Genomic DNA, 23,106 nt, shown 5'->3' on the forward strand with positions numbered 1-23,106 from the left:
CCTTCACCTTGAGAAACAATTACATCACAAAACTATAAACCAAGTATAATGAAGTAGTTTTATTATTAATTTATTTGATTTCTATCAACAAACCTGTCATTTAGATTACCCATGGTCTTCCTATTTTCAAGAAACTCTCTACATTAAATCCTCTATAGAGTCTATTTTGGTGGTGTTTAAAGCATATTTGCATGCACATTTCCATACACAAATGCAAAGATGATGCTTACAAAAGTAAATATGACAAAGTCATGGGATGGATGTCTCAAAAGACTTTAATAGAGTTTGGTGTGCTAAGTAAAAATACCTCTATGAGAAAATATCACGTGCTTCTTTCTTTAAGAGGTATACAATTTCTGAGACAGCACTGAAATGAAAGGTGAAAAGGTGCGTATAATTATTTCTGGATAGTGTTTCTGCCTGCAGGGCCTGGGATTCGTCTGTGGTTTAGTTTTGTTTGGGGTTTTTTTTTTGAGACAGTATAATGAGTTTGATACACTTGGCCTGAAACTAACTTATCTGGATGAGAAATGGATGGTAACAATTCAAGGCATTTAAGCTGCAGTCCTGGCCCTGCCTCTGCATCTGCCCCCAGCTCACTGAACACCTACACGGGAGACTACATACAGCAACAATTTCAGAACTCTGCATATTCACTACAAGTTAATATGTTATTCAGCTGACAATTTGCATTGATATTGGTCCTGAAGTCAGACTGTACAAGCTGGGCTCTGAGGGACACCAAATGGGTAAAGTGAACAAATCAAACTAGCTGATACACATCCACAAGCACAACAGAGCACTGCCTACGCTTCTGCCTTCCTCTTCTCCCGTCCTCTCTGGATCTGGACATTTGTTTCATGTTCTGCGTCGAATTCCTGCATCTGGGACAGGGACCAGCTTTTGCACTCAGTGGTATGATGTCCTGTGCAGAGCAACTACAGCAAGATTAACTTAACTAGTTGGAGACTTAAGAGCAACACAAAAAACAGTCCCAGCTTCAGAGATTAGACAGAACACCCAAATATAAAAGCTTGACCGTAACACCTCTGTGACATTCAACATTCAAACTCAGTTAATACTATGAATAACATGCCACATTTTTTGATCAAAACTTCATTACTTCCTTAAAACTAAAAATAGATGACTACGTGGTTTTGGTGATCCCCATTCATCAGTGAGGTTTCTTAGTTATTTCTTTTCCATTTCAGAGCAGAATCATATTCTATTTTAAATAAGTACACACTACACCTTGCAATTAAATGAGCAGTTTTTCGAAAGCCACAGAAATCTATATTTAGATGTCTTCAGGTAGTTAAATGCTCATTCAAGCATTGCAGTACTTATTGTGTAAGACAGGATTACCCACTACACTACAGAGATTTAAATAAATTCAAAGTAAGTATATTTAAAAATTTTACTCATATCCACAGGGTTTTGGCAACCCAAGTCAGACAAAAATACATATATTTCTAAATTACAATCTACAGAAAATAAAATCTAAAAAAGGCAAAAAAATGACAATTTTTGGAAGAACATACAAGTCTAAGCAGTGTCAACTAGCAAAAGGACATAATTAAAAATATAACACAAGCAAGGAAGCCTAGGCAAATAGTTGCTTTCCTTGCCTGTAAACACTGTGAATCACTAAGGATTTCAAGGAACCTGTTTCCTTTGTAACAATCCTAGCCTGAATGGTCAGGATACCGTCCAGCTGTTGAGTCAAGCCTTGAATATCTTTCTCAACTCATTATGATCACAATGAAGTTGGCGTGTTCACTAGACATCATTAGGAGTAAAACTGCAGAGCTGTGGTATTTGTCTCAAATGTGTTTTTTTTAAATGTCATCGATTTGTATTACCTTCAGAAGAAGAACTTCTCTTAGCAGCAAATTAAAGGCAGTTTTAAAAAAGTTACTGCATAAAGCCATGAGAACACTAGAACTTGGTTTCAACTGCTTTCCACAATACAACTATTTTACCATTATGTTAGATCCTCCATATTACAGTTTCACAATCACAGACATAATTTCACTAAGATTTCATGGTATGAAGAGTAAGAAGAGAAAATGAATCAGAATAGTAAAGCCTATAGCCTGAACTACTCATTTTGTAGCAACATTTGTATCACACAAACTCACTTAAAAGTAAACATTATACCTGGTGATGCAACGCACAGCTAGGAAACAACTTTAATGAGGAAAAAAACCCTCCCTTTCCAGGTTCAACATCAAAATATAAGTTAACATCATCAAATTGTTGTCATTATTTGAAATTTTAAGTTAATTTTAAATGAGCCCAATAAACAGCTTAGTCATATTAGGCATCCGCTGTTGACTAAGAAGCTGCTTCTGCCATGATAAAACCACCCCACACAGGTATCAATGTAATGCAGAAACTTAACAGGAGTCATCCTTCCTACACTCAAATCCATGGGATTTCTGCCACTGACACCAAGAACCCTTGAAGCAGTGCTTCAAAAGACACATTCCCTTCATGCGCATTACAAATAAACCATTAAGCCTACATTTCCTCTTTTAAAAGGAACATCAAATACTATATAATGCACTCAGTGTTCTGTTTAAGTACTTTATCTATGCATCGCTGTTCTCAAAACGGCATTTCAGAATTGCAAATTGTATACAAGCAAACAAGAAACTTGTCACTCCCAGGCTCACACCTTTCAGTGGAAGTTTTATCACGTTCCTTTCAGCTAGCCTTAAGAAAATCTGAAGCAGCTAAAGGGAAGGAAGAAAAAAAAATAAATTTAAAAATCAGACACTGCTAACTTAAGGACCCTATCCAGCAGCCAGCTTGAAAAGTACTCCTGCTGCCATGCCAGCCAAGGGCCCCCAAGTTGATGCCTTGCAATCCGAGATCATGACAGTTTGTAAATACAAAGGAATTAACATACTTGCTTTCCCAAAGGAACGGCATGATAGTTTGTAAATAAAAGGAATTATCATACTTGCTTTCCCCAAAGAACACCAACTCTGATAAATTTGGATACCAGCATTCCTAAGACTGCTCATGAAAGAGAATGAATTTTCAAACTTTGTTCTTCACTCTATCCCAAAAAAAAAACCCCAAAATACCCAAAAAAACAATCAACCCAAAAAAACTAGTGAAAAAAACATTGACTATCCCTAGATACTCGTTTGGGGAGTTTTGCTGTTTGTTTGAGGAGTTTATGAGGCCAACAACAGCAACAATAAAATATGAATCAGACCCTATGCTGGCTGCTGTGTATCAAGCCCTGTTCATTATGAACACAGATGTACCAAACATGACATATCATGACACATACAGGCATTTGGCGGCATGTCCATACCTGTCTGTGCCCCCAGTAAGATGTCAGTTAGTGAAAAACAAATTCTGTCTTGAGCCTCTTATTTTGCCCACAGACCACGATATCTGATCCCATTTCTGCCACTGCATATTTATTCTTCCTTATAAGCTCACGCCCTTTATCACTTGCCATCCCAAGCAGGAAGCTCTCACAGCTGCAGCTGCGGCACAGAGCGTGCAGCGAGAATCAGTTTTCAAAGTCTGATGTGAATTAGGCTCAACTTAACCATCTTGACTTCCACAGTAAAAATGCCAGTATCTGAAGGACAAACCACCAAGGAAGTACCACAGAAATAACTGTCTCCCAAGGAATACTTGTTTTGCCAGTGAATTACACAACTGTCTGAAATCGCAGCAAAATGTTGAGTATCAGGATTTCTGAGATTTATTTCAGGTTCTGGGAAAAGAACATTGTGTGCAGTTGTTGCAACTTCTGTAGCCATTTCTGGAATCTATGCCCTCAGCCTTAAGGTCTGTGCAAATTTCCTAATTTTGTAACATAATTGGTTTCTGTTCACTACTCCATTTGAAGGGAGCTGTGAAAAATCTGATAGTTACCTTACTTGTAAAAATAGGGGGGAAGGACTCTGTACTGAGAAGTCCAGGATTCTACACCTTTCATAATTTACACCTGACTCTGCTGCAGTGTTTATTAATTATCAAAAAGAATAATGAAGTGGAAAAAATTCAAGTCCTTCGTATCTTCTATAAGAGATGATAGTTACAAAATTCCTGTCAACCCAAATGCAGAATTGCTGCTAGCATGCTAGACCTAGCCAAGACATTTCTGAAAATGCTGCAACTTTAAAAAAATTAAGTAAAACCTGGTCAATCTCAAGTTCTGCTCTTTTTAATTCCTCAGTTTTGTACTGAATACTACACACATACATACATATCCCATTAAACATATTTACAATTTTATAATGAGAAATCCCCGAAATGTTGTTTGTATACATCTGCTCTTAGAATTGTAACAACTTTATTATGGAACAGAATTTCTATAAATACTATGTTTTTCATTTATATATACATTCTTCTTAACAAACAATCAAAAAAATCCCCAAACCCAAAGATAGTGGTCAATGCTCCTTTTCTCCTCCTTGTGATTCTAAACACAACGGTAATTTCCTGCAATAATATATCTTGCTCACTGAAAATACTGACTTGGTGTTTAGGAAGACGTGTTTATCTGTCACCAGGCAATGCACAGCAGAGTTGCGGCTGCTCGATGAGTACAGTCAGGAAGTTGAAAACCACTCCTAAATGACCAAGTTTGCATCATGTTCTACAAATAGTTATCCAGCAAGTTTTTGAAGCAGCTGAGGCATGAGAAGTGGCTAAGCTATCAGAAAGAGCTGCAGTCTCTTATAACAGCCACTGCTCTGTAGGAACATGGTAGCAAATGCTGAGCCTATATTTTTTAAAATGTCTCTGGAGTGATCCAAACAAGGAACTGCAGGGTAACAAGCCTTACACGTGTATCTGGCAAGCTCCTCAAAACAATCATTAAAAATAGAACACCATTATACCTGAAAGACTATCTGATAGGGTCTAATCAGCAGTTTCTGCAAAGGAAGATCATGTCTTAGTCTATCAGCATTTCTGAACATGTCAAACTAACTGATAAACAAGAGCAAGTGATAAAACATATGTGGACTTTCCAAGAGCCTTTGGAAGGATGTCAAAGACTTCTAAATAGACTGCTGTTTGTGAAAAGCAAACATTGCCACAGATCAAAAACCACCAGAAAATTGAACAAAATTTTGAGGTCAACATCCTCCATTGCAATAGGCTAACTGGATAATAAAGATTAATAGCAGCATCCAGTGTAAATAAAATGGCCTATTGCCTGCTCAGGTGCCTAGCAGCTCCTTGGATCGCACACAGCTGGGCTGCCAGCTCTCCCATTCAGTGTCAGTCCAAGGCAAAGGGCACACAAATCCTAGGGAGGCTCATCTGGGACCCCCCATTCTCCTCCACATAGAAGCATCCTAATCCCAAAACTAAAATCAGACTAAATCTTCCTAGTCTGCTTTCTTTATGTTACTCTAGATTTCACACACTCAAACTCCCTGTAGTGATAAAGGCAGACATTCGGGATCTCAGTCAGTACACACATGCCTTTGGCGGCTAGCTCTTTTCAGAGGTTTGACATTCAAGCCACTCAGGATGAATGCACCAGAAATCATGACTTCCAACTTTCTAAGTACTCTAACCATTAGACCTTTATGAGAAAGACCAACACTCATCATGCCACTGCTTCATCAGGCGCTGACAGCAAATGTTAGCTTACAAATAAATAGAGATGCCCTACATTCCTGCTTGTTCCCAGAGCTCTTAAGAGAGAACTTTCAGCAGAAGAAATCACTCACTAAAGACACATGAGGTCCACACAGAGCCAATGGAGAAGGTGAGGGTGGCCTAGCAAGCTTCACAACTGTTTTAACCACTCTAAACCAGAATCACCACAGCCCACACTCTTCCTCAGTCACCAGCTTCCATCACCCTTTTTACTAGCATTGGAGCCCTTCATCCAGGAGACGGCTTCAAGGATCCAACTACCATTAACAAGTAAATGAGCAGTTTTTACCTGAATTAGCTCCACGGATCTATGGACCGCAGAGTAAGACAAGCGCTAATGCCATTGCCAGTAGTGAGGCAGCTCTGACCAAAGCCAACCTGAACGCTCCACAAGCCTCCACCCACAAGCCTCCAGAAGTACCATTAACAGAGTTAATCTGGACTAATTAACACTGTTTCCCTCTCCTCCTCCCCTATTTAGACTAGAGTTTTTATGAAGTACTGCCTAAATTAAGTCCTTAACTGGTGTGAACTGAGCCCTGCCATATGATTCCAAACCTCAAGCTTCTGCAAATAGGTCCGGCAGTGCTCACTATATTTTTTTTTATATATATCAGAGAAGAAAACCTGAAGTAGTAACAATTCCAGATTAGAATTAATCTAACATTAGCAAAGCTTAAGAAGATGGATCAACTTTAACAGTGAATAAGTAACATAAACAGAATTTAGTATCAATAATGCAAATGATATCTATAAGGGGGGGAGGACTGAACTACGTACACCACACAAAGCTTTAAAATCAGGTATCTCAAATTCAGAAAGGAAATTTGGCAGCTCAGTGAGCTCTTCCATTCGATATCCTATAGTCCTGAGAGTACGCAGACACCTGAATAAAAGAGGAATGAGAAGGAAAACACTGCAGTACGGCTCTGTTGATCAGCTGTGCAATCCTACCTGAAATGCGTGTATTTTATTTGAAGAAGAACATTAAAATAGTGGGGAAGGGTGGAGGTGTTCTAAGAAACGCTATAAATTATTAACAACTTGAAAGACTGTCCTATTGAGACAGGCAAGTATGAACAGAAAAGTAAGGAATTATAAATTAATTGAGACTTTAAAAAATATACAGAAAATACGGTCAAGAAATGAACAGCTTCCAATAATACTGGGAACATCATTCATTAACTAAGCTTAGAGGATAGCACAGCCAAACTTTTAACAGAGAAATATTATATTACAACACATAATTAGACTGTTAAACTCAGTACCACAGGAAGTCACTGAAGCCAAGATTGTACTCAGATTCAAAAAAGAAAGCAGCTATTTAAACACACAATAATAAGAAAAAAAATAAACACACAGCTGAGGGAATCCATGACCCGGGATGCAAGAAAATGTGCAGAGAGATCACTGGGCTGTATTTGGCCACACAAACTCTCCACCTAACCCAGCCCCACAACGGTGAGTAACAAATACGAAGGAAAGTGTATGAGCAACATGGTAAGTATAGAACAAACTGTCCCTTAAGACAGCTGAACACGAAGAGTGTTTAGCTGCCAGGCTGGCATCTGCACCTAACCCCCAAAAGCATCTGGCGCTGGCCAACTTCCAAAATGCAAGGCTTGCATGTCTTCATATTTGACGTTATATTGCTTTAATTTCTTCTCCCTCTTTGCAATTGTATTTTATTTTTTAAGAACAAGAACCACGAATGTATTTGCAATTTGCAATCCAATGCTTGGATTCATTCCAGGAAACCATCTAGTCTCTCTGGAGTACATCTACCAAGACCACCTCAAATGAACAACGAATTAAATGCTGAACACTATATGTCTCACTTAAAGAGTATTCCCAGCAGAAGCGAATTTGGAAAAAATCCTTTTTGCACATTTAAATTAAGAAACAAGAAAACAGCTCTAAGAACTCTTCAATATCCTCCCCTCAACTGAAAAAAAAACCCCAAACCACAAACATAAGCTATATTTCCAGACTTCTTGACAATGTAATGGGTATCGCTACATATGTATACATGTTTGCTCTAACTTTGAAGCTGGCCCTGCTTTGAGGTGGGGTTGGACCAGATAAATGACTTCCAGTGTCCCCTTTCAACCTAAATTATTCTATGATTACATGTAGAGTGTACACAAACGCTACACAGCAATACATTATAACCCTAATTACTAGTAACTCTTTTCTCCCCTGTAGGCAATTTATTAATCTCTTGTATTCTCCTTACAAATTTGAATATAATTTCTACAAGCAGTTAACCATTTCCTCTGTACCCAGCAAGAAGGACCTTTATGAATAACACCACAGTAAAACTCAAGAGAGGAAACACGGTATTTAAAGCTTTCAAAGTCTTTTATTTTTCACACCACTATGTATCTTAGAGCAAGTAGTGGTCAACTGTCCTTGAACAGTCAGAAGGAGCCGTACCTCCGACAGAGGTATCCCACAAGAGTTTTATTTTACTTCATTAACCACAAAAACATTACAGAAAAAAAAGGCCTACCTTGTTCTGTGGGCAGAAACAATTAAGTCTGTCTGTTTTTACCAGTGTACCATGGCTCCCTATTGTCCTTCCCACCTCACCCAATGCTTTTTTTTCCTGCCCTCCACCCATATTACCAACTGCCCCAGCTATTTGGCTGGGCTGGTAGCAGTATGCACCACGATGGCTCAGAGCTTAGCACACACACTGGCCAGCAGTCAGTTGCTCTCTTTCTGAGGAAAGGAGGGACTCAATTATCACTGCCTTTCTTTGGGTGGGAATGTTAATTTGGGTCCAAAATAAATATAAAGTTATAAAAGTTATAAAACTTTCGACAGGTACTTTTTGACAAATTTTTATAAATTGGTCACTGTGTGGGTACTCAATGTCTTTCAGTTGCCATTGAATTTGGTTTTGTCATCTGACTGACTGAAGAAGTTACTCAAACAGCAGAAGACAAACGAAGAAAGTAGCTGTAAAAGCTCTGTGTCCTTAGTAAGCCTAGCTAAAAATTCACATAAACTGTTGGGTGATGAATCTGTAGAGCACACTGTTTATTAGGAAAAGAACTTCCTCACAGACAAAAAAAAAAAACACAACCCTCTGACTGTCATCACTCTCACTCACAGGGGTCCTGAGAAAAGGAAAAGAAATGATGTTTTGATTTTGTTAACAAAACTTCTACTATAAACAAGTAGAACATACAATATTTAGAAAAGCCTGGGAAGACAGTATATGTAACTTTGGAGAACTGGGAAAGAAATAATGTCCACTGCTTTCCAGTGACCCCTGCCAGCTGTGACAGGAACGACATTGTTCAACTCCAAGAGCCACTCCTTGAGCCCTTGGCTACCCGGTTAACTGCCTCAAATAACGCTCACTGGAAGACTTTTTATGCACCTATGCCTCCCTTCTCATACTGCATCAATACTGTTTCCTGTTTCAAAGCCCACAGAATTTTGAGTTCTCCCAGAATTCTCACCAATATTAGGCAGCTATGGATACAGCCAGGACCAACTTTTTGAGACAAGCTGAGCTAACTCTGCTTTGGGAGAAATCCAATACTACCGGAACACTTGACATGCTCCTTGGAGTTCCCAACAATTACTGACAATTTATTTGTATGTCACATTCCACACAACACAAGAGGAAAAAATTCTACTACAAGCATTGAATCAAACTCACTAGGTTTCCAAATTCTTTTTCAGATGACTCAGGCTCCTGTTTTATCCTTTATAATATTTATATCCAGAATAAAAACATACATTGGCAGCAAAACATAGCAACAGAAAATTCAACTGCACAAACATTCCACTTCAAACGAGGATCAGGATCTTAAACACACCGGTTCCAAGTACTGCTCTCAACCTTCGCCTTCAGAAGTGAAAATTGTTTGCAAAATTTTGTAGAGCTCTGAGGAAATAAAAAAAGTCAAAACTGACAGAAGTACAATATGTGTACATACATGCATTCATAAACACCTTACTGGAACAAAAATAAGACTTCTGAGAAAAGGATTATCCTTTCCAGGGAGTTACAAATAAAGAAGCAAATCAAAGAAGATCAGCAAAACCTTCAGAGCTACAGAAATAGCCAAATACATACACCTATTTATAACCCAGAGATTTATTCACAGAACACTTTTAGCCTCTAAATCCAGGAAAACAAAAACATCTCATGCCAAGCGCTAATGTATATAGCAGAAATATATCCTTCTGCCACTTAGTGACCATTTTAAGCGCAGCTAAAGATACTAGGATTCATTTACTAGGATTAACAGGTTATTTCAAGTGATGGACTTCTCCCTGATAAAACAGATACCACCACGTGTTTAACAGCATCAACAGGAAGATAGAAGCAGACAAATTACTGATGACACACTGTATTTAGTCTCATTGCTATTAGAGAACTCGTGTGTCAAAATCGTAAAACCAGATGTATTTTCTGTAGGAATGTTTCATCACAAAGAATTTCAGAGCATTAATTAAAGTTCTTTCAACAAGTCACGTTTTCCAATTAATTACTTTTTCCTGGTAATTATATGACAGATGGATAAGGCACTGGCAAATTTGGAACAAAATGCAACACTCAGCAGCATTACTTTTCAAGTGACCAGTAACATGTAAAAGCAGTAAAAGACAAAACACCAAGTATAGAGCTTGAGAATATGGACTTTTTGTCGCTGAATCTGATACACCTGATCCACATGTACTCAGGGAGTGCGTATGAAAAACAAAAGACACAAACACCTGGATAGTTCTACTACTGAGTGATCGTTTTCCTCCACTGCTCTCTCCTTTGTTTCTCATAGAAAAGACAGCAAATAAAACAGCAGGGAAACGAACATGACAGAAGAAATTTTAACACAGAGGAAGTAGCCTAACAAATTGAAAAGTAAGGACAATACGTGAGGTGTAGACAGGTTGTCATTGGGTTGGAGTGGAAATGAGAAAAAAATAGGATAAGGAATGAGCACCAAAAGAAGAGGAAGGTGTGTAAAACACAAGGAGGAGACGAGGTCAGAGATGAAGGTGAAGATGCTGAAATGCAGGACCTTGAAAGGAAAAGGAGGGGAAAAAAAAAAAAAGAAGTCCTATCACCTGACAGAGGCGTTAAAGCAGCTCAAGATGCATTAAGGCAACTTACCAAGGAAAAGATGCATTACAGAAGTCAGATTTAGCCAGTCGGAATAACGCGTACGGCAACGGCTCGAGCCTCGGACCGTAAACCCAGCGACGGGAGGCCAACAAGCCCGGTCGCCGGAGGCTCATCAGGGACGGCCGGAGCCGTAACACGGCCTGGCGGGAAGGGCCCCCCGCAGCGTGGGGGAGGGCAGCCGCGGTAGCTCCCGCCTGAGGGGGACCTCGGAGGCCACGAGCCTGTGGGCCTCCCCCGGCCAGGCTTCACACCGGGGAAACGCGGCGGCGGGCGGCAAGAGCGGGTCCGCCGCCGGTCCGCCGCCGCGGCCCGCCGGGGATGCGCCTACTGCCGGGCAACCCCCAGCCCTGTCACCCCTCATGGAGCCGGTCGCCCCTCACCGAGCCGGTCGGCCCCTTACCCCGAGCCGCGCCTAGAACTTGCCGCCCCCTCCCCCTTCCCTTCTCCTCCTCATCCTCCTTCTCCCCCGTTGACCGAGGCGAGTCCCGACCTTACCGGTCACCCGGTGCCGCGGCGGGGCCAGCACAGACAACGAAGCGGCGAGGGGAGCGCGAGACGGCGAGGAGGCGGGCGCGCGCGAGTCAACAGCTGAGGTGGGGGGGGGGCGGGGGGAAGTAAGGGGCGGGGGGGCAGCGCGCGCCCGAGCGGCGGCGGCAGCAACAGCGCGCCACCCGAGACGGCGCGCGCGCCGCCGCCGAGGCGGGGGGCGGGGCCCGCCGCAGGGCGGGGCGGTAACCAATAGCACCCCCCCCCGCCTGCGAGGCGTGACTGGCGGCGACACTGTCCAATGAGAGCGGGAGGGAGGCGGTGCTGCCGTTTTGACGGACAGCTCCCGGGGAGAGGCGGGGGCGGTGTGACAGACAGCTCCCTACACGAATTGGCGGGGAAGAGAATGTAGGGGAGGCGGGCTCAAGGCTGACCCGCTGCCGGCCTTGAGGGGGCGGGCTGACCTCGATGGGCGTCGCCATGGCGGGGAGGCGGGGATTAAGTTGAACGACGTCGCCGCTACCCAATAACAGCGGGGTACGGTGAGACGTGCGTCCCTGCTGCCCAATGGGCAGGCGCGGGGCGGGGAGTGAGGCGGGCGGTGGGTTTCCTGTGGCGGAGGGGGCGGGGAGGGCTCGGCCACCCCCTCCGTTGCGCGTCCGACCCCGTGTAGCCGGGCGGGAGGGAGGGGGATGCGCCCAGACCCGGCGCGGGGAGGCGGCGGCGGGTCTGTGCGAGGGTGGCAGCGGCCCAGGGCAGCGCAGGCCCCCGCGGTAGGTGGTGGGGGACGGGGGAGGGGGTTTCACCTCAGGTGGACGGGGCCTCCCGGGGGGAGCTTCGGCCGAGGGAGGCGGCGGGACGTCAAGGAGGGCCGGCGCGGGGGTGCGGAGAAGGCCGGGCGGGCCGTGGTCAGTCGCGGGGGAAGGGGGTGGGGGCGACGGGCGGCCTTGTGGGGCTGCAGGCTCGGCTCGGCCCGGCCCATCTCCTCCGGCCGCCGACGACCGTGCCCCCGCCGAGGCCGGGTCGGGCCTGTGCTGGAAACGGCCGCTCTGCCTCAGAGGACGGCGAGAGGCGGCGAAATCGCCGCCGCGGGCTTTGCTTGGCCCCGCACCCTCCGTTGGCTTGTCGGTGTCCTCCTGCGGTCCCTCTGAATAGTTCCTGAATGTATTTATTATTTTTTTTTCAGCCAAATTCAGTAATCGGGAGTCTCAAAGATTCTTAAATTACCGTTTCGCTGAAAAACAGTAAAACAAGCACTCTAGTTGAGGGGATGTTGTAGTTTGACTTTATTCTCACTTATAAATCTACATAAACTACATGAACTAAGAATGCACCAATTGCAAGGACAGTTTGTGGATACCTAACCTATATATGAATATACATATTCATATCGGACTAGTTTAAATGTAGCTTTAGAATGGGGCTACTGGAATATTTCTTTCTAAGCATCAAATTATGCATATCTACTCAGTCGGCTTTAAAATGGTATTTAACCAAGCTAGAGTTCTGTTTAATTTGGTTTCAGTATAATATCACTTTTTCAACTCTGTTAGGCAATGTTCAAGGCTTAAATTTAAATCTATAGATCTATGTTATCATTAATATTGGGCTGAATGTCATGTGTAAGTTTCTCTCCTCTTTATTTTTTTTCTTCTAAACAGGATATAATTAGCTATCATAATATTCTAATTATGTAGATCATCCCACCAAGGTCAGTAATGCTACTTAGATTGTGTTTCTTGTTACTGAAAATTTTCACTTCCTACTAATTGCATGAGTCCTATAAGGCATTGAGAGGTTTTTTATTTATTTTTACACTCTGCTTTTAATGTTCTTTTAGTCTTTTCACAGAAGAGCTAGCTCAGACTTGTACCAGATCTGCATCCTTTTTCCAGCGTTAACCTTCTTGTTGTGATAGCTGGCCTCTAGCTGAGAATCTCCTTTCTTTCCTAATGAGAGACGGTTGAGTGCTCCATGTAATCAAACCCTTCATTATTATGTCAGCTGTATCCCCAACTGTCAGTCGTTAAAATTTGGTAGCTTCCTTTACTTGGATTATAGGACTATAAGATCTCAAAAGTACACTTGGATTTTCTTGAGTTTTCATCAAAAAAAGTCTCTGAAATTGAATGGAGCCTTGCAGTCCTGCCCAATCTTGCAGTTACATGTTTTAATTAGGTCAAAGAAAGGCAGTATAACATCCCATGGTGAGTTTTCTACCTGTGGTTTTTAAAATTGTTATAAAGTGGTTCTGAGCACTTAGGAAAACTGAAAATCTTTTCCTCAATTGAGCAACCTTCAAATTGAGTAGCCCCATCTAAAACATCTTCAGTAGCTTTCTATTTCTTCCAGAGACAGTTGATAGCACCATCTCTGAGTATCTGACAACCTGATACTTCTAACAGTGTTAAATTCCCTGTTTCCCTTTCAGGCCCAAGTTTCCAGTCTGTTTCTTTGGTTTCTGCTTTCTCCATTTTGCTAGTAAGAGATTCTCCTTCTTGTAGCATCTGTAGCATTGATTTCTAGAACTAGTTTTCAAAAATGTTCTCATGAAAGTGATGTTGAAACTTCATTTCAGATGACTACTCTTTTCATGTTAGCTGCAGACTTGCACTTGAGAATATTGGCAATGTTTTCAAAATACTTCAGGCAGGTGATAGTAATTGTTCTGTAATCCTCAGCACCTGCCAGCTGGTTTAGGTATGTTTCTATAACAAGGAAAATGCAATGCTGTCAAAACCTGCTGCATTTTTTTCTGTCTACTTAGCAATTAACTCTTAGCTTAGCAGTGACACTCAACCTTCACCCCTTTCCTAAGGAGCGGGCCTCAGGTCCACCCTGCCAGCAAATGGCTTTCACCAGACCCTTTAGTGATCTGAGCAGAACTGAGACAGCAAAACGCAAAGTATAAAAATCCTATTTTAAACTTTTTTTTTTTTGCTAGTTCAGCTCAAGGAGATGGCCTGCTGTGGGTCACACAAGTGTCAGCCTTAATGCAAGGGGAAGGGATGCACTGACTCCAGTTTAGATTATTTTAGGCCAAACTGGCTCTTTTCCTTAAGAGAGAACCCACTACTATCCACTAAACCAAATCCACTGAAACTTCAAACCCAGCCTGAACAAAAAAGTAGGTCTGTTGAACTCTGTATCAGAAGATACAGATCTAAATTGTAGGATAATTTTAGTGGTGTACAAAATTGTTATCCCGTAGCTCTAATGTAGCAGATCCTCTCCTAACTAGTTAAGCCAGCGGCTTTTACTTCCCTCCTCCTGGTTCCAGTGCTTATCTGAGCACAAAGTTGGTTCAACTTGCTAAGCTGGCAAAAAACCCTAACCCACTTAAAAAGGTGCTGATTGATTGATAGATTTCTGCTTGTTCAGTGAGTTTAATGGGGTGGTCTTGTGAGCATCAGTAATAACACGGAGGAAGCAGCTGCAGCTCCTGGCCAGGGTCACTGAGGAGGCAGGGGAAGCAGGTCTTGTCCTTCCATCGCAGCGTCTGCTGGTGAGGATTAGGTGCTTCAGAGCACATCATCTCGCTTTCAGTAAATGAAATGGTTTTGTTATCTGGAGCAAATCAAAGCTCAGTTTCTTATCTCAAGTGAAAAAATATCAGTGTTCTAAGTGGAAATACCAAATTTCAAAAAATCTCAAATTTTTAAAATAATTAAGAAACTTACTTCAGCACCGTTTCACTGGTGTATATTAATTTGTAGCATGAAATCTTCAGGAAGATCATAGTTCTCACCCCTGCTTTTTATACTTGCAGTGAGAAGTTTCTGGCAGATGCAGTGATAAAAGCCTTTCAGTTAGGAATATAAAAACTAACTTTTATGACTGTAGTAGTAGATGCAGTTGTCCTTGTTTTTCTTTTGTCATGGCTACACAGACATTTAAATATACTACCAAGCCAATAAACCTAAATAGTGTTTCTGTCAGCCAGTGTCTGCATACTTTAGATACCTGCCAGAAAACAAACACTATCCCTAGCTTTTAGTAGTGTTAAGATTGCTGCTGAAAGTGGTAGTAGTGCTTACTGGCTCTATTTCAGCCTGGCTTATTTCAGCTGCAGCTCTGCAGACTACAGGATCTTTCAGATGGTTTGTTATTCATGCTTGTTAGTTGGCTTACATTTTATCATGATTACTTTGTTATAGACAGAGAATTGTTAGGTTTATTTTCAAGTGTTACCTATGAGTGCCTTAGTACTGGAGGAAAATGGATCTAAACCTGTTCTTAGTGTACAAAAATCCCTAGATGGGTTTGACAGCTAGTTTAGGATTAAAGCATAATTTGTTTCACCAAACAAATTTAGATGAAGGCACTTGCTACAGCTGACTTAAGGCACTTAAACTGGACGTTGTCTATCTGGACTTTGGTAAGGCCCTTGACACTGTCCCCCACAACATTCTCCTGGAGAAGCTGGCGAATCATGGCATAGACAAGTGTACTCTTCGCTGGGTTAAAAACTGGCTGGATGGCCGTGCCCAGAGAGTTGTGATTAATGGGGCGAAATCCTCTTGGCGGCCGGTCACCAGTGGTGTCCCTCAGGGCTCAGTTTTGGGGCCGGTTTAGTTTAATATCTTTATCAATGATCTGGATGAGGGGATTGAGTGCACCCTCAGTAAGTTTGCAGATGACACCAAACTAGATGGGAGTGTTGATCTGCTTGAGGGTAGGAAGGTTCTACAGAGGGACCCGGATGGGCTGGATCGATGGACCAAGGCCAACTGTATGGGGTCTAATAAGGCCAAGTGCCGGGTCCTGCATTTTGGTCACAACAACCCCAAGCAATGCTACAGGCTTGGGGAAGAGTGGCTGGAGAGCTGCCCGGCAGAAAAGGACCTGGGGGTGCTGGTGGACGGCCAGCTTAACAGGAGCCAGCAGTGTGCCCAGGTGGCCAAGAAGGCCAACAGCATTCTGGCTTGTATCAGGAATAGTGTGGCCAGCAGGAGCAGGGAAGTGATGGTGCCTCTGTACTTGGCACTGGTGAGGCCTCACCTCGAGTCCTGTGTTCAGTTCTGGGCCCCTCTGTACAAGAGGGACACTGAAGTGCTGGAGCGTGTCCAGAGGAGAGCTACCAGGCTGGTGAGGGCTCTGGAGACCAGGTCATATGAGGAGGGTCTGAGGGAGCTGGGCATGTTTAGCTTGGAGAAGAGGAGGCTGAGGGGAGACCTCATTGCCCTCTACAACTACCTGAAAGGAGGTTGGAGAGAGGTGGGTGTTGGCCTCTTCTCCCAAGTGAATAATGACAGGACCAGAGGAAATGGTCTGAAGTTGTGGCAGGGGAGGTTTAGATTAGATATTAGGAGGAATTACTTTACTGACAGAGTGGTCAGGCACTGGAACAGCCTGTGCAGGGAGGTGGTTGAGTCACCATCACTAGAGGTGTTTAAGAAACGTCTAGATGTGGCACTTCAGGGCATGCTCTAGTGGCAGAGATTGTAGGTTGTTTGGTTGGACTCGATGATCTCAAAGGTCCTTTCCAACCATGAAGATTTTATGATTCTATGAAATGGAAAGGTGGACAGGACCAAAACAGAGTGCTTTGCTGAGAATGGTAGTTATAAAAGAAACGCGAGGAAGCAGCATGTAGGTGGGAAAGCAAGAACAAGAAATTAAGCCTCCTTTAAAGAATACGCTTAACGGTTGTGCAGTGACATCTCTTGATGCTTCCCCCCTCTTTGTTTTGCTAGGTTGTTGCTGGCAGTGAAAGACTTCCTCTCAAAGCTGTTTAAATGAGAATGTCCCTGGCGCAAAGAGTACTACTGACATGGCTCTTTACGTTGCTCTTCCTGATCATGCTGGTGCTGAAGTTGGATGAGAAAGCACCATGGAACTGGTTCCTCATTTTTATTCCAGTCTGGATATTTGATACTATTCTTCTAGTTATGTTAATTGTAAAAATGGCTGGACGTTGCAAGTCTGGCTTTGACCCTCGCAATGGCTCCCAAAACATCAAGAAAAAAGCCTGGTATCTCATTGCAATGCTACTTAAATTAGCCTTCTGCCTTGCCCTCTGTGCTAAACTGCAGCGATTTACTACGATGAAACTTGCCTACGTATTTATCCCTTTATGGGCCTTGCTTATTGGGGGTATGGTTGAACTTGGATACAACATCTTCTATGTACGAAGAGACTAAGCTATACTGTGTGGTCTTCAACACTGGGATTGGTACCAAATTACTGGATTATTATTGCTTTGCCACAAACTTGATCTCCAAATTAGAACACCAAGTAAGAAAGCTGGAGACTTTATGTAAACCAGGCTGAAGACTGAAAGTAGACTTGTTCCATTTTTTTTATTTTAAAATTGTCACATATGCTCTTGTAAATAAAAGTATTTGTTCAGCATAAGGTGTTCTAATATGATGATGATTGTTCTCTGTTACATGGAGTAAGATACAGGCTCTTCACATGCAGGTAGAAGATCTTTTCAAAGGAACTGCAAACCCCAGAGTATTCAGCACATGGGGTGATCCTTGGAAAGAGGACTTAAAAGCTTTCTACTACTTATGTTTTCACTCAGAAAATAACCAGTTACTAGTAACTTCTGTAACATAATAAATTTGCTTTAAGAATCTGTAACAATTGATAGCTGCCAAATAAGAGCAAAAAAGGAATAAAGTGACTCAGCATTTTGACAGGGAGACTCTACCTCCAGTCTGAAAGACTAGAAATAAGTATTTTAAGCTGCTGAAACAGGCAATAACCAGTATATTTACCTAGGGGGAAAAAAGTTAGTAGGTGAACTGTGCCAGCAGTCCAAGATCCAGAGAAGAGGGAGACAAAGGTGATTACTTTCCAAGTGAGAAATCCCCAGTGCGGTAAAAGACTGAAGCTACAGGGTGAGTTCCATAATGCATTTGTACCTGCAGAAGTGGTACGTTAAGGAGGAAGATGTTTTTTAATTCCCTAGTATATTAAATCTCTGGGGGTGAAGCCTTGGCTTCATGGAGTGCTGGCAAACTCAGGTGTGAGTAAATGAACCTTTTCAAGTAACAAATGCAATGAAGGGGACTTCTGGGAAGAGCTGGAACCACGAGCGGATTTTGTGGACTGAAAGTGCTCTTCCAGGGGCTACAACACCACCAAATTCAAATGTAGAAGTTGTCTAGCACATTATTAATGTGCATGCTGAAGATACTGATCCATTTACAGTTCCTAGGCACAAAAGAATGTCTAGTGAATGAAAAGAGCCCAGGAAAAAGAGTCTAAGGTAACAGGAGGTGACTAGATTAAGGTGTCTTGCGAATGAAATTTTAATTAAGTACATTCAACTGTACTTGTCCATAAGAAAAAAGTCTTCCTGAAGTGTTTGGATTTACTTGTGCTGTTCAGTCACACAGACATGGGCATAAATACAGGAGAGGGCTTCATCTAAGGAAACAACCTGTTCCACTCTAAGGCAATGGCTCTCCATTCAGAACATCAGGTAACAAGTGATCTTTAGAAAGAATTTAAGTCACCTTTGCTTCAGAGTGGTTGAATGTCCTACCTTGCTAAAGGAGAAACCAAGGAATGACACAGAAAAAGAGACCAAGAAAAAATCTTTCTAATAATTGGCTGTTGTTAAAAAGATGCAAAATATTCATAACCTCTTTATTATAATAACACGTCAACTTTTATTAGAAAATTCATGTACTCAGCCCCATTTTCTAAGCATCGCATAATTTACGGGGAGCTGAAACTACCATTTAGAACTCTTTCCCCTCAGTGCCTATCGGGAACAGTTCTTTTTGGGAGATGCATCTGTGCCCTACCTAGTTGTGCAAAATACTTCATGGCAGCACCTTGCTCTGCTCTGCGTTGGAGAGACTTTTTGTCCACTCATACAAGGTCCCTGAGAAGAACTGGCTTCCTTCACTGTACTTGTGATTTTTCACATTAAAACAGCGGTTGTGATTAGGATGGGCTGTGGGGAGGGAGGAAGAACGTCCGCCTCAGTACGTGGTCCTGGGCCCGCTGAACACAGGAGATGCAAGAGTGAGCACATACACATGCTACATGTAGGTATACATGCGTGTGTACATACAGTATGGGGAATATGCTTCATTTGTACATCCAATGTAGGTCTCATAAGCAGTTTTTCAGGGAAATTAGGGTCACTGAGCTTTCTGGGATGCAATAGTCCAGGTATGGCCCATGGCAGACCTCATGTCCAATTTCTAGTGGATGCTTTAAAAATTTATGGAGAAGAAAGAGTGTCTAAACACCTACCTCCAATTAAAGTAAACTTTTATGAATCATTTAACAAACATTGATGCAAATACATAACAAGCATTTAAGCACTTTAGACAAGATTTTTATATATACACACACAGACTCTTATGGCTGTTGGTACATTATGGCACCAAGCATACAACCAAGTACCTATAGTCGTTCCCCATCTGATGATTATCACAGAAGAAAAAGCAAAAAAGCCTTGTTCACACCATGCCAAAAAAATGCCATCGCGCTCAGAAGAGCAGAGCAGCTCCCTTCAGTCAAGCTGATGATGTCAACAGATCATTGTAACTTAACAAATGATGGGAGAATAAGAACTAGCCTCATTAGGACTTGGTATATTATTAGCAAGATGGGCCACAAATGGTGACTGCCCCCTTAATAAGCCCTTCTATTCCACAGATGTAACAATTATCTGAAAGTTTGGCATCTCTAATTAACTAGAATTGAACACAGTTGTTCCAAATCTCCTTTTAATTGCTGCCTCTAATTCAATAGAAAAAGATCAACATTTCAGAGTTTCTGTTGTGGGTTTGGCTTTTTTTTTTTTTTTTTTTTTTTAAAGGGTTTACAAATCTTGAAGTGCTGAAGCAGACATTTCTTTCTGGTGTCCTACAGAAGTCACGCACACAAACCGATTTCCTTCCTTTAGCAGATATTTTTAGGACACAAGCCCTTGGAAGGCCGAACTTCATTTGCAAGTTCTAGTCCTTACAGAGGTACTATGGTAAGAGGAATATCCCTTTTGACTCAGCATTTTGTATCAGATTTAACTGACCTGAACTGTGCTGATGCCTTTGTACGTGCAGTCTTGCTTTTTTGTGACGTCAGAACTTCATTCAGAACGGTTTATGATAGAGTACAGCAGAGCCCGCTCTGACCTTTCCAGAAACTGCTGCAGGAATTACCACTACTTGTAATTATCCTGTTCACAGCCTGGAAAGGGAATGAGTCCTCCTCACCCCTGTTCTTAAATTTACAGCCTGATCTTCATTAAATAGAACAGAATGAGTTGGGAGGGCAGAGGGGGAGCTGATGCTGCTCTGCCAGAACGTGGCAGGAGGCAGTGAGGACTCGCGTACCCGGCCTCTCACCAGCCTCTCATCCCAGGTACCCGCAGCAGCTGATGCGCAGAGGGGAGAAATTTGCCTTCAGCGGCTTTGTTTTAAAATGCCATTCAAAAGCTTGCTGTTCTGAAATGAAACTGGAAGTGTTTTCCTATATACATAATGTATTGGGGATATATATTCTACATCATTTACCTATCTCCAACTCACTGTAGGTGAGTATCTACTTTTCTCTGATTAAGGAAGATACTCAATACACAAGTGTGAAAGGTCACGAAACTAAAATTTTCAGTTAGCTATTCATGCTGCTTTTCTTGATTTGTCACTATTTGACACTAGTATCCAGTTTTCTGTTCTTTTTATACTTGGAAAAATACAATTAACTTGACATCTACATGCCCACTTCCAACAAACTTTAATCTGAATGTGTGTAATTTATGAGTCTGCCAGAAACTCGGAATTCTAACAACATCAGGTGTTACCTATTTTAACACCACAGTATTTTGGGAACAAATAACACTGCTTTTCAGTAGTAAAGCTCCTGAATAATTGCATCCTCAGAAAGTTCTTTGAATTTAATCAAAGCACCGCACTATCATGTAACACATCACACTTTTTTAATTAAGATTGAGGTAAAATTAACTACGCTGAGTTGGAAAGAGAGCGTTTGTACCTTTTCACTGTACCTTTGTTGTTTTAAGGTTGGGATGGGATTAGTCTCCCACATGAGCCTTTCACACCCGAACAGCGCTAGGTCTGGGTCTCAGCTGGCAGCTGGAGAGCATCAGGCTTTGGGGACTAAAGCAATTTGAGGAACCGCTGCAGCTGGACCACTAGAATACTATTCGATATTAATTCAGCATTTTCTTCTTGTACTTGGAAGTTGCATAAAGGGTAGAAAAATCTGCAACTCAGTAAGTAACGCTATTTCCTTTGATCTGCCTTTTCTAGCAAAACCAACATAAGCAGGCAAATGCAAGGAAAGTCTTCACACAGCGCAGAATGGCAGCGTAAGAGCGAGAAACAGGGAAGAAACGAAAACCCACGCCTAGTTTATACGCGTTAGTTTTTATCTCAGTATTCCTTTTGAGGTTTATAAAGAAATCACTGCTAAAAGATCTTTTTAGGTCTAGAAATTTAATTTCTGAGATTAACAAAAGCTCTCAGCTGCATTGATTAGACAGACAGGTACCCGAGTGTTTCTGCACGCGTAGGATATAGCTTTAGTGGTCTTGACTTATGTGACGTTCGTCTTCCACACACAGGTCTCATTCTCAAGGTTTTGTTCTCCAGACACTTAGGGAATAGTTTTCTCAGCTAACTGCCCTATTTTGTCTTAATGCAACTGGGTTAAAAAAAAAAAAAAAAAAAAAAAAAAAAAAAAAACGAACACTGCCATGAAAAGCATAGTCCTTAAAACACATTCTACCAAACATTGCACTTTCATTAAATGTGGGCTGGAAATTAATTGGTAGAAGAAAACATTATATCAAAATAGTTATTGAAAAATCAAGCTTGATAAAAATAGAAGTTTAAACTGCTGTTTTAATTAATGTTTGTATCAGATTACCATAACTGTACACCAAATATTAAAGGATTATTTTGGACTAATGCCCTTATCAGTAGGCTCATCTATCAGCATGACCAGAACACGAGAAGATCAATGTTTAGCTGGCACTCGAGTACAGCACGCTCCAAAGCAGAGGAAATATTAGCATCATAGCACAGAGAAAAACAGTGGTTAGAATATAATACACTAAATTTGCAAAATCAGTATCATCCCTGATGATTCTAATAAGAATAGCAACCTAGATACTGTGAAGTTAATCACGACTTCCAAACAGAACACAAAATAATTTGCATTTCTAAGAAAAATTAAACAAGTGATTGATGGGAATCAGTTCCCAAGTTTTCCTATGTATGCTGCAAATTCAGTGGGATCTGCACAAAATATCAGTATCGCCTATTATACAGTTTTTAAAGTGCATTTCATCCATTTGAGAAAGTAATAAAGTATCAGTGGAACAGAGAGACTCACAATCAAAGAAAACAAACATTCCCAACAGTGTCATTCACAGCGAAAATCTGTCCTTCCCATTTCCAAGTTGTACACGTTCCCAGTAAGGCAACCGGCGCTGCCCTGCCTGAAGACAGGGTTCTCTACGCATCTGACCACTACAAAAAGTGAATTAAAAAATCACCCTTGAGAAGCCTGCAAAGTTCTTGATCAGAATTAGTACAGCCTTCATCCTAGTAGGGCCAGGTGGCAGTCCGCTCTCTCACAACAGTTTATTTATGAGCATGGAAAAAACATGGATTTATTTCAATCAATTCAGCATCCTTATTCACATGCCAGTACTTGAAAATAGTCATTTAGGTCAATGAATACCAGTCCTGTATTTCTTGGAAGACTTATTCAATTTTCCAAATCTGTAACGTTCAGATCTGTTTCACAGCATTCTACTATTTTCTGTTTTCATTCCCTACATCATTTGCAATGCCAACTTATTTACTGTGCACATGTACATC

The 23,106-nt window shown here is 41.8% G+C and overlaps 2 protein-coding genes across 4 annotated transcripts in view; one reads left to right on the forward strand and one right to left on the reverse strand.

The window, feature by feature from the left end:
• The window catches only part of PHTF2 (putative homeodomain transcription factor 2), a 71,745-nt gene extending 60,346 nt beyond the window's left edge, over positions 1-11,399 (reverse strand). For both annotated transcript variants that reach the window (XM_074603147.1, XM_074602276.1), the window contains exon 1: positions 11,294-11,399. The gene's annotated coding sequence lies outside the window, so the exon portion shown is untranslated. The remainder of the gene's footprint in view (positions 1-11,293) is intronic.
• Positions 11,400-11,920: 521 nt separating this feature from the next.
• Positions 11,921-17,641, forward strand: TMEM60 (transmembrane protein 60). 2 transcript variants are annotated; one of them, XM_074604454.1, is made up of 2 exons: positions 11,921-12,057; positions 16,981-17,641. In XM_074604454.1, the coding sequence occupies exon 2, from the start codon at positions 17,023-17,025 to the stop codon at positions 17,425-17,427; it is 405 nt and encodes a 134-aa protein (XP_074460555.1). In that variant the 5' UTR covers positions 11,921-12,057; positions 16,981-17,022; the 3' UTR covers positions 17,428-17,641. The 2 variants fall into 2 exon arrangements, with proteins under 2 accessions (XP_074460555.1, XP_074461429.1); XM_074605328.1 differs by lacking the exon at positions 11,921-12,057 and adding an exon at positions 12,255-12,995.
• The last annotated feature ends 5,465 nt before the right edge of the window (positions 17,642-23,106 follow it).

The sequence above is a fragment of the Larus michahellis genome, chromosome 1 (assembly GCF_964199755.1).
Source record: "Larus michahellis chromosome 1, bLarMic1.1, whole genome shotgun sequence".
NCBI classification, from domain to species: Eukaryota; Metazoa; Chordata; class Aves; order Charadriiformes; family Laridae; genus Larus; species Larus michahellis.

Coding starts and splice junctions, on each gene's coding strand:
- TMEM60 (XM_074604454.1), top strand. CDS start 17,023: ATGAGAATGTCCCTGGCGCAAAGAGTACTACTGACATGGCTCTTTACG.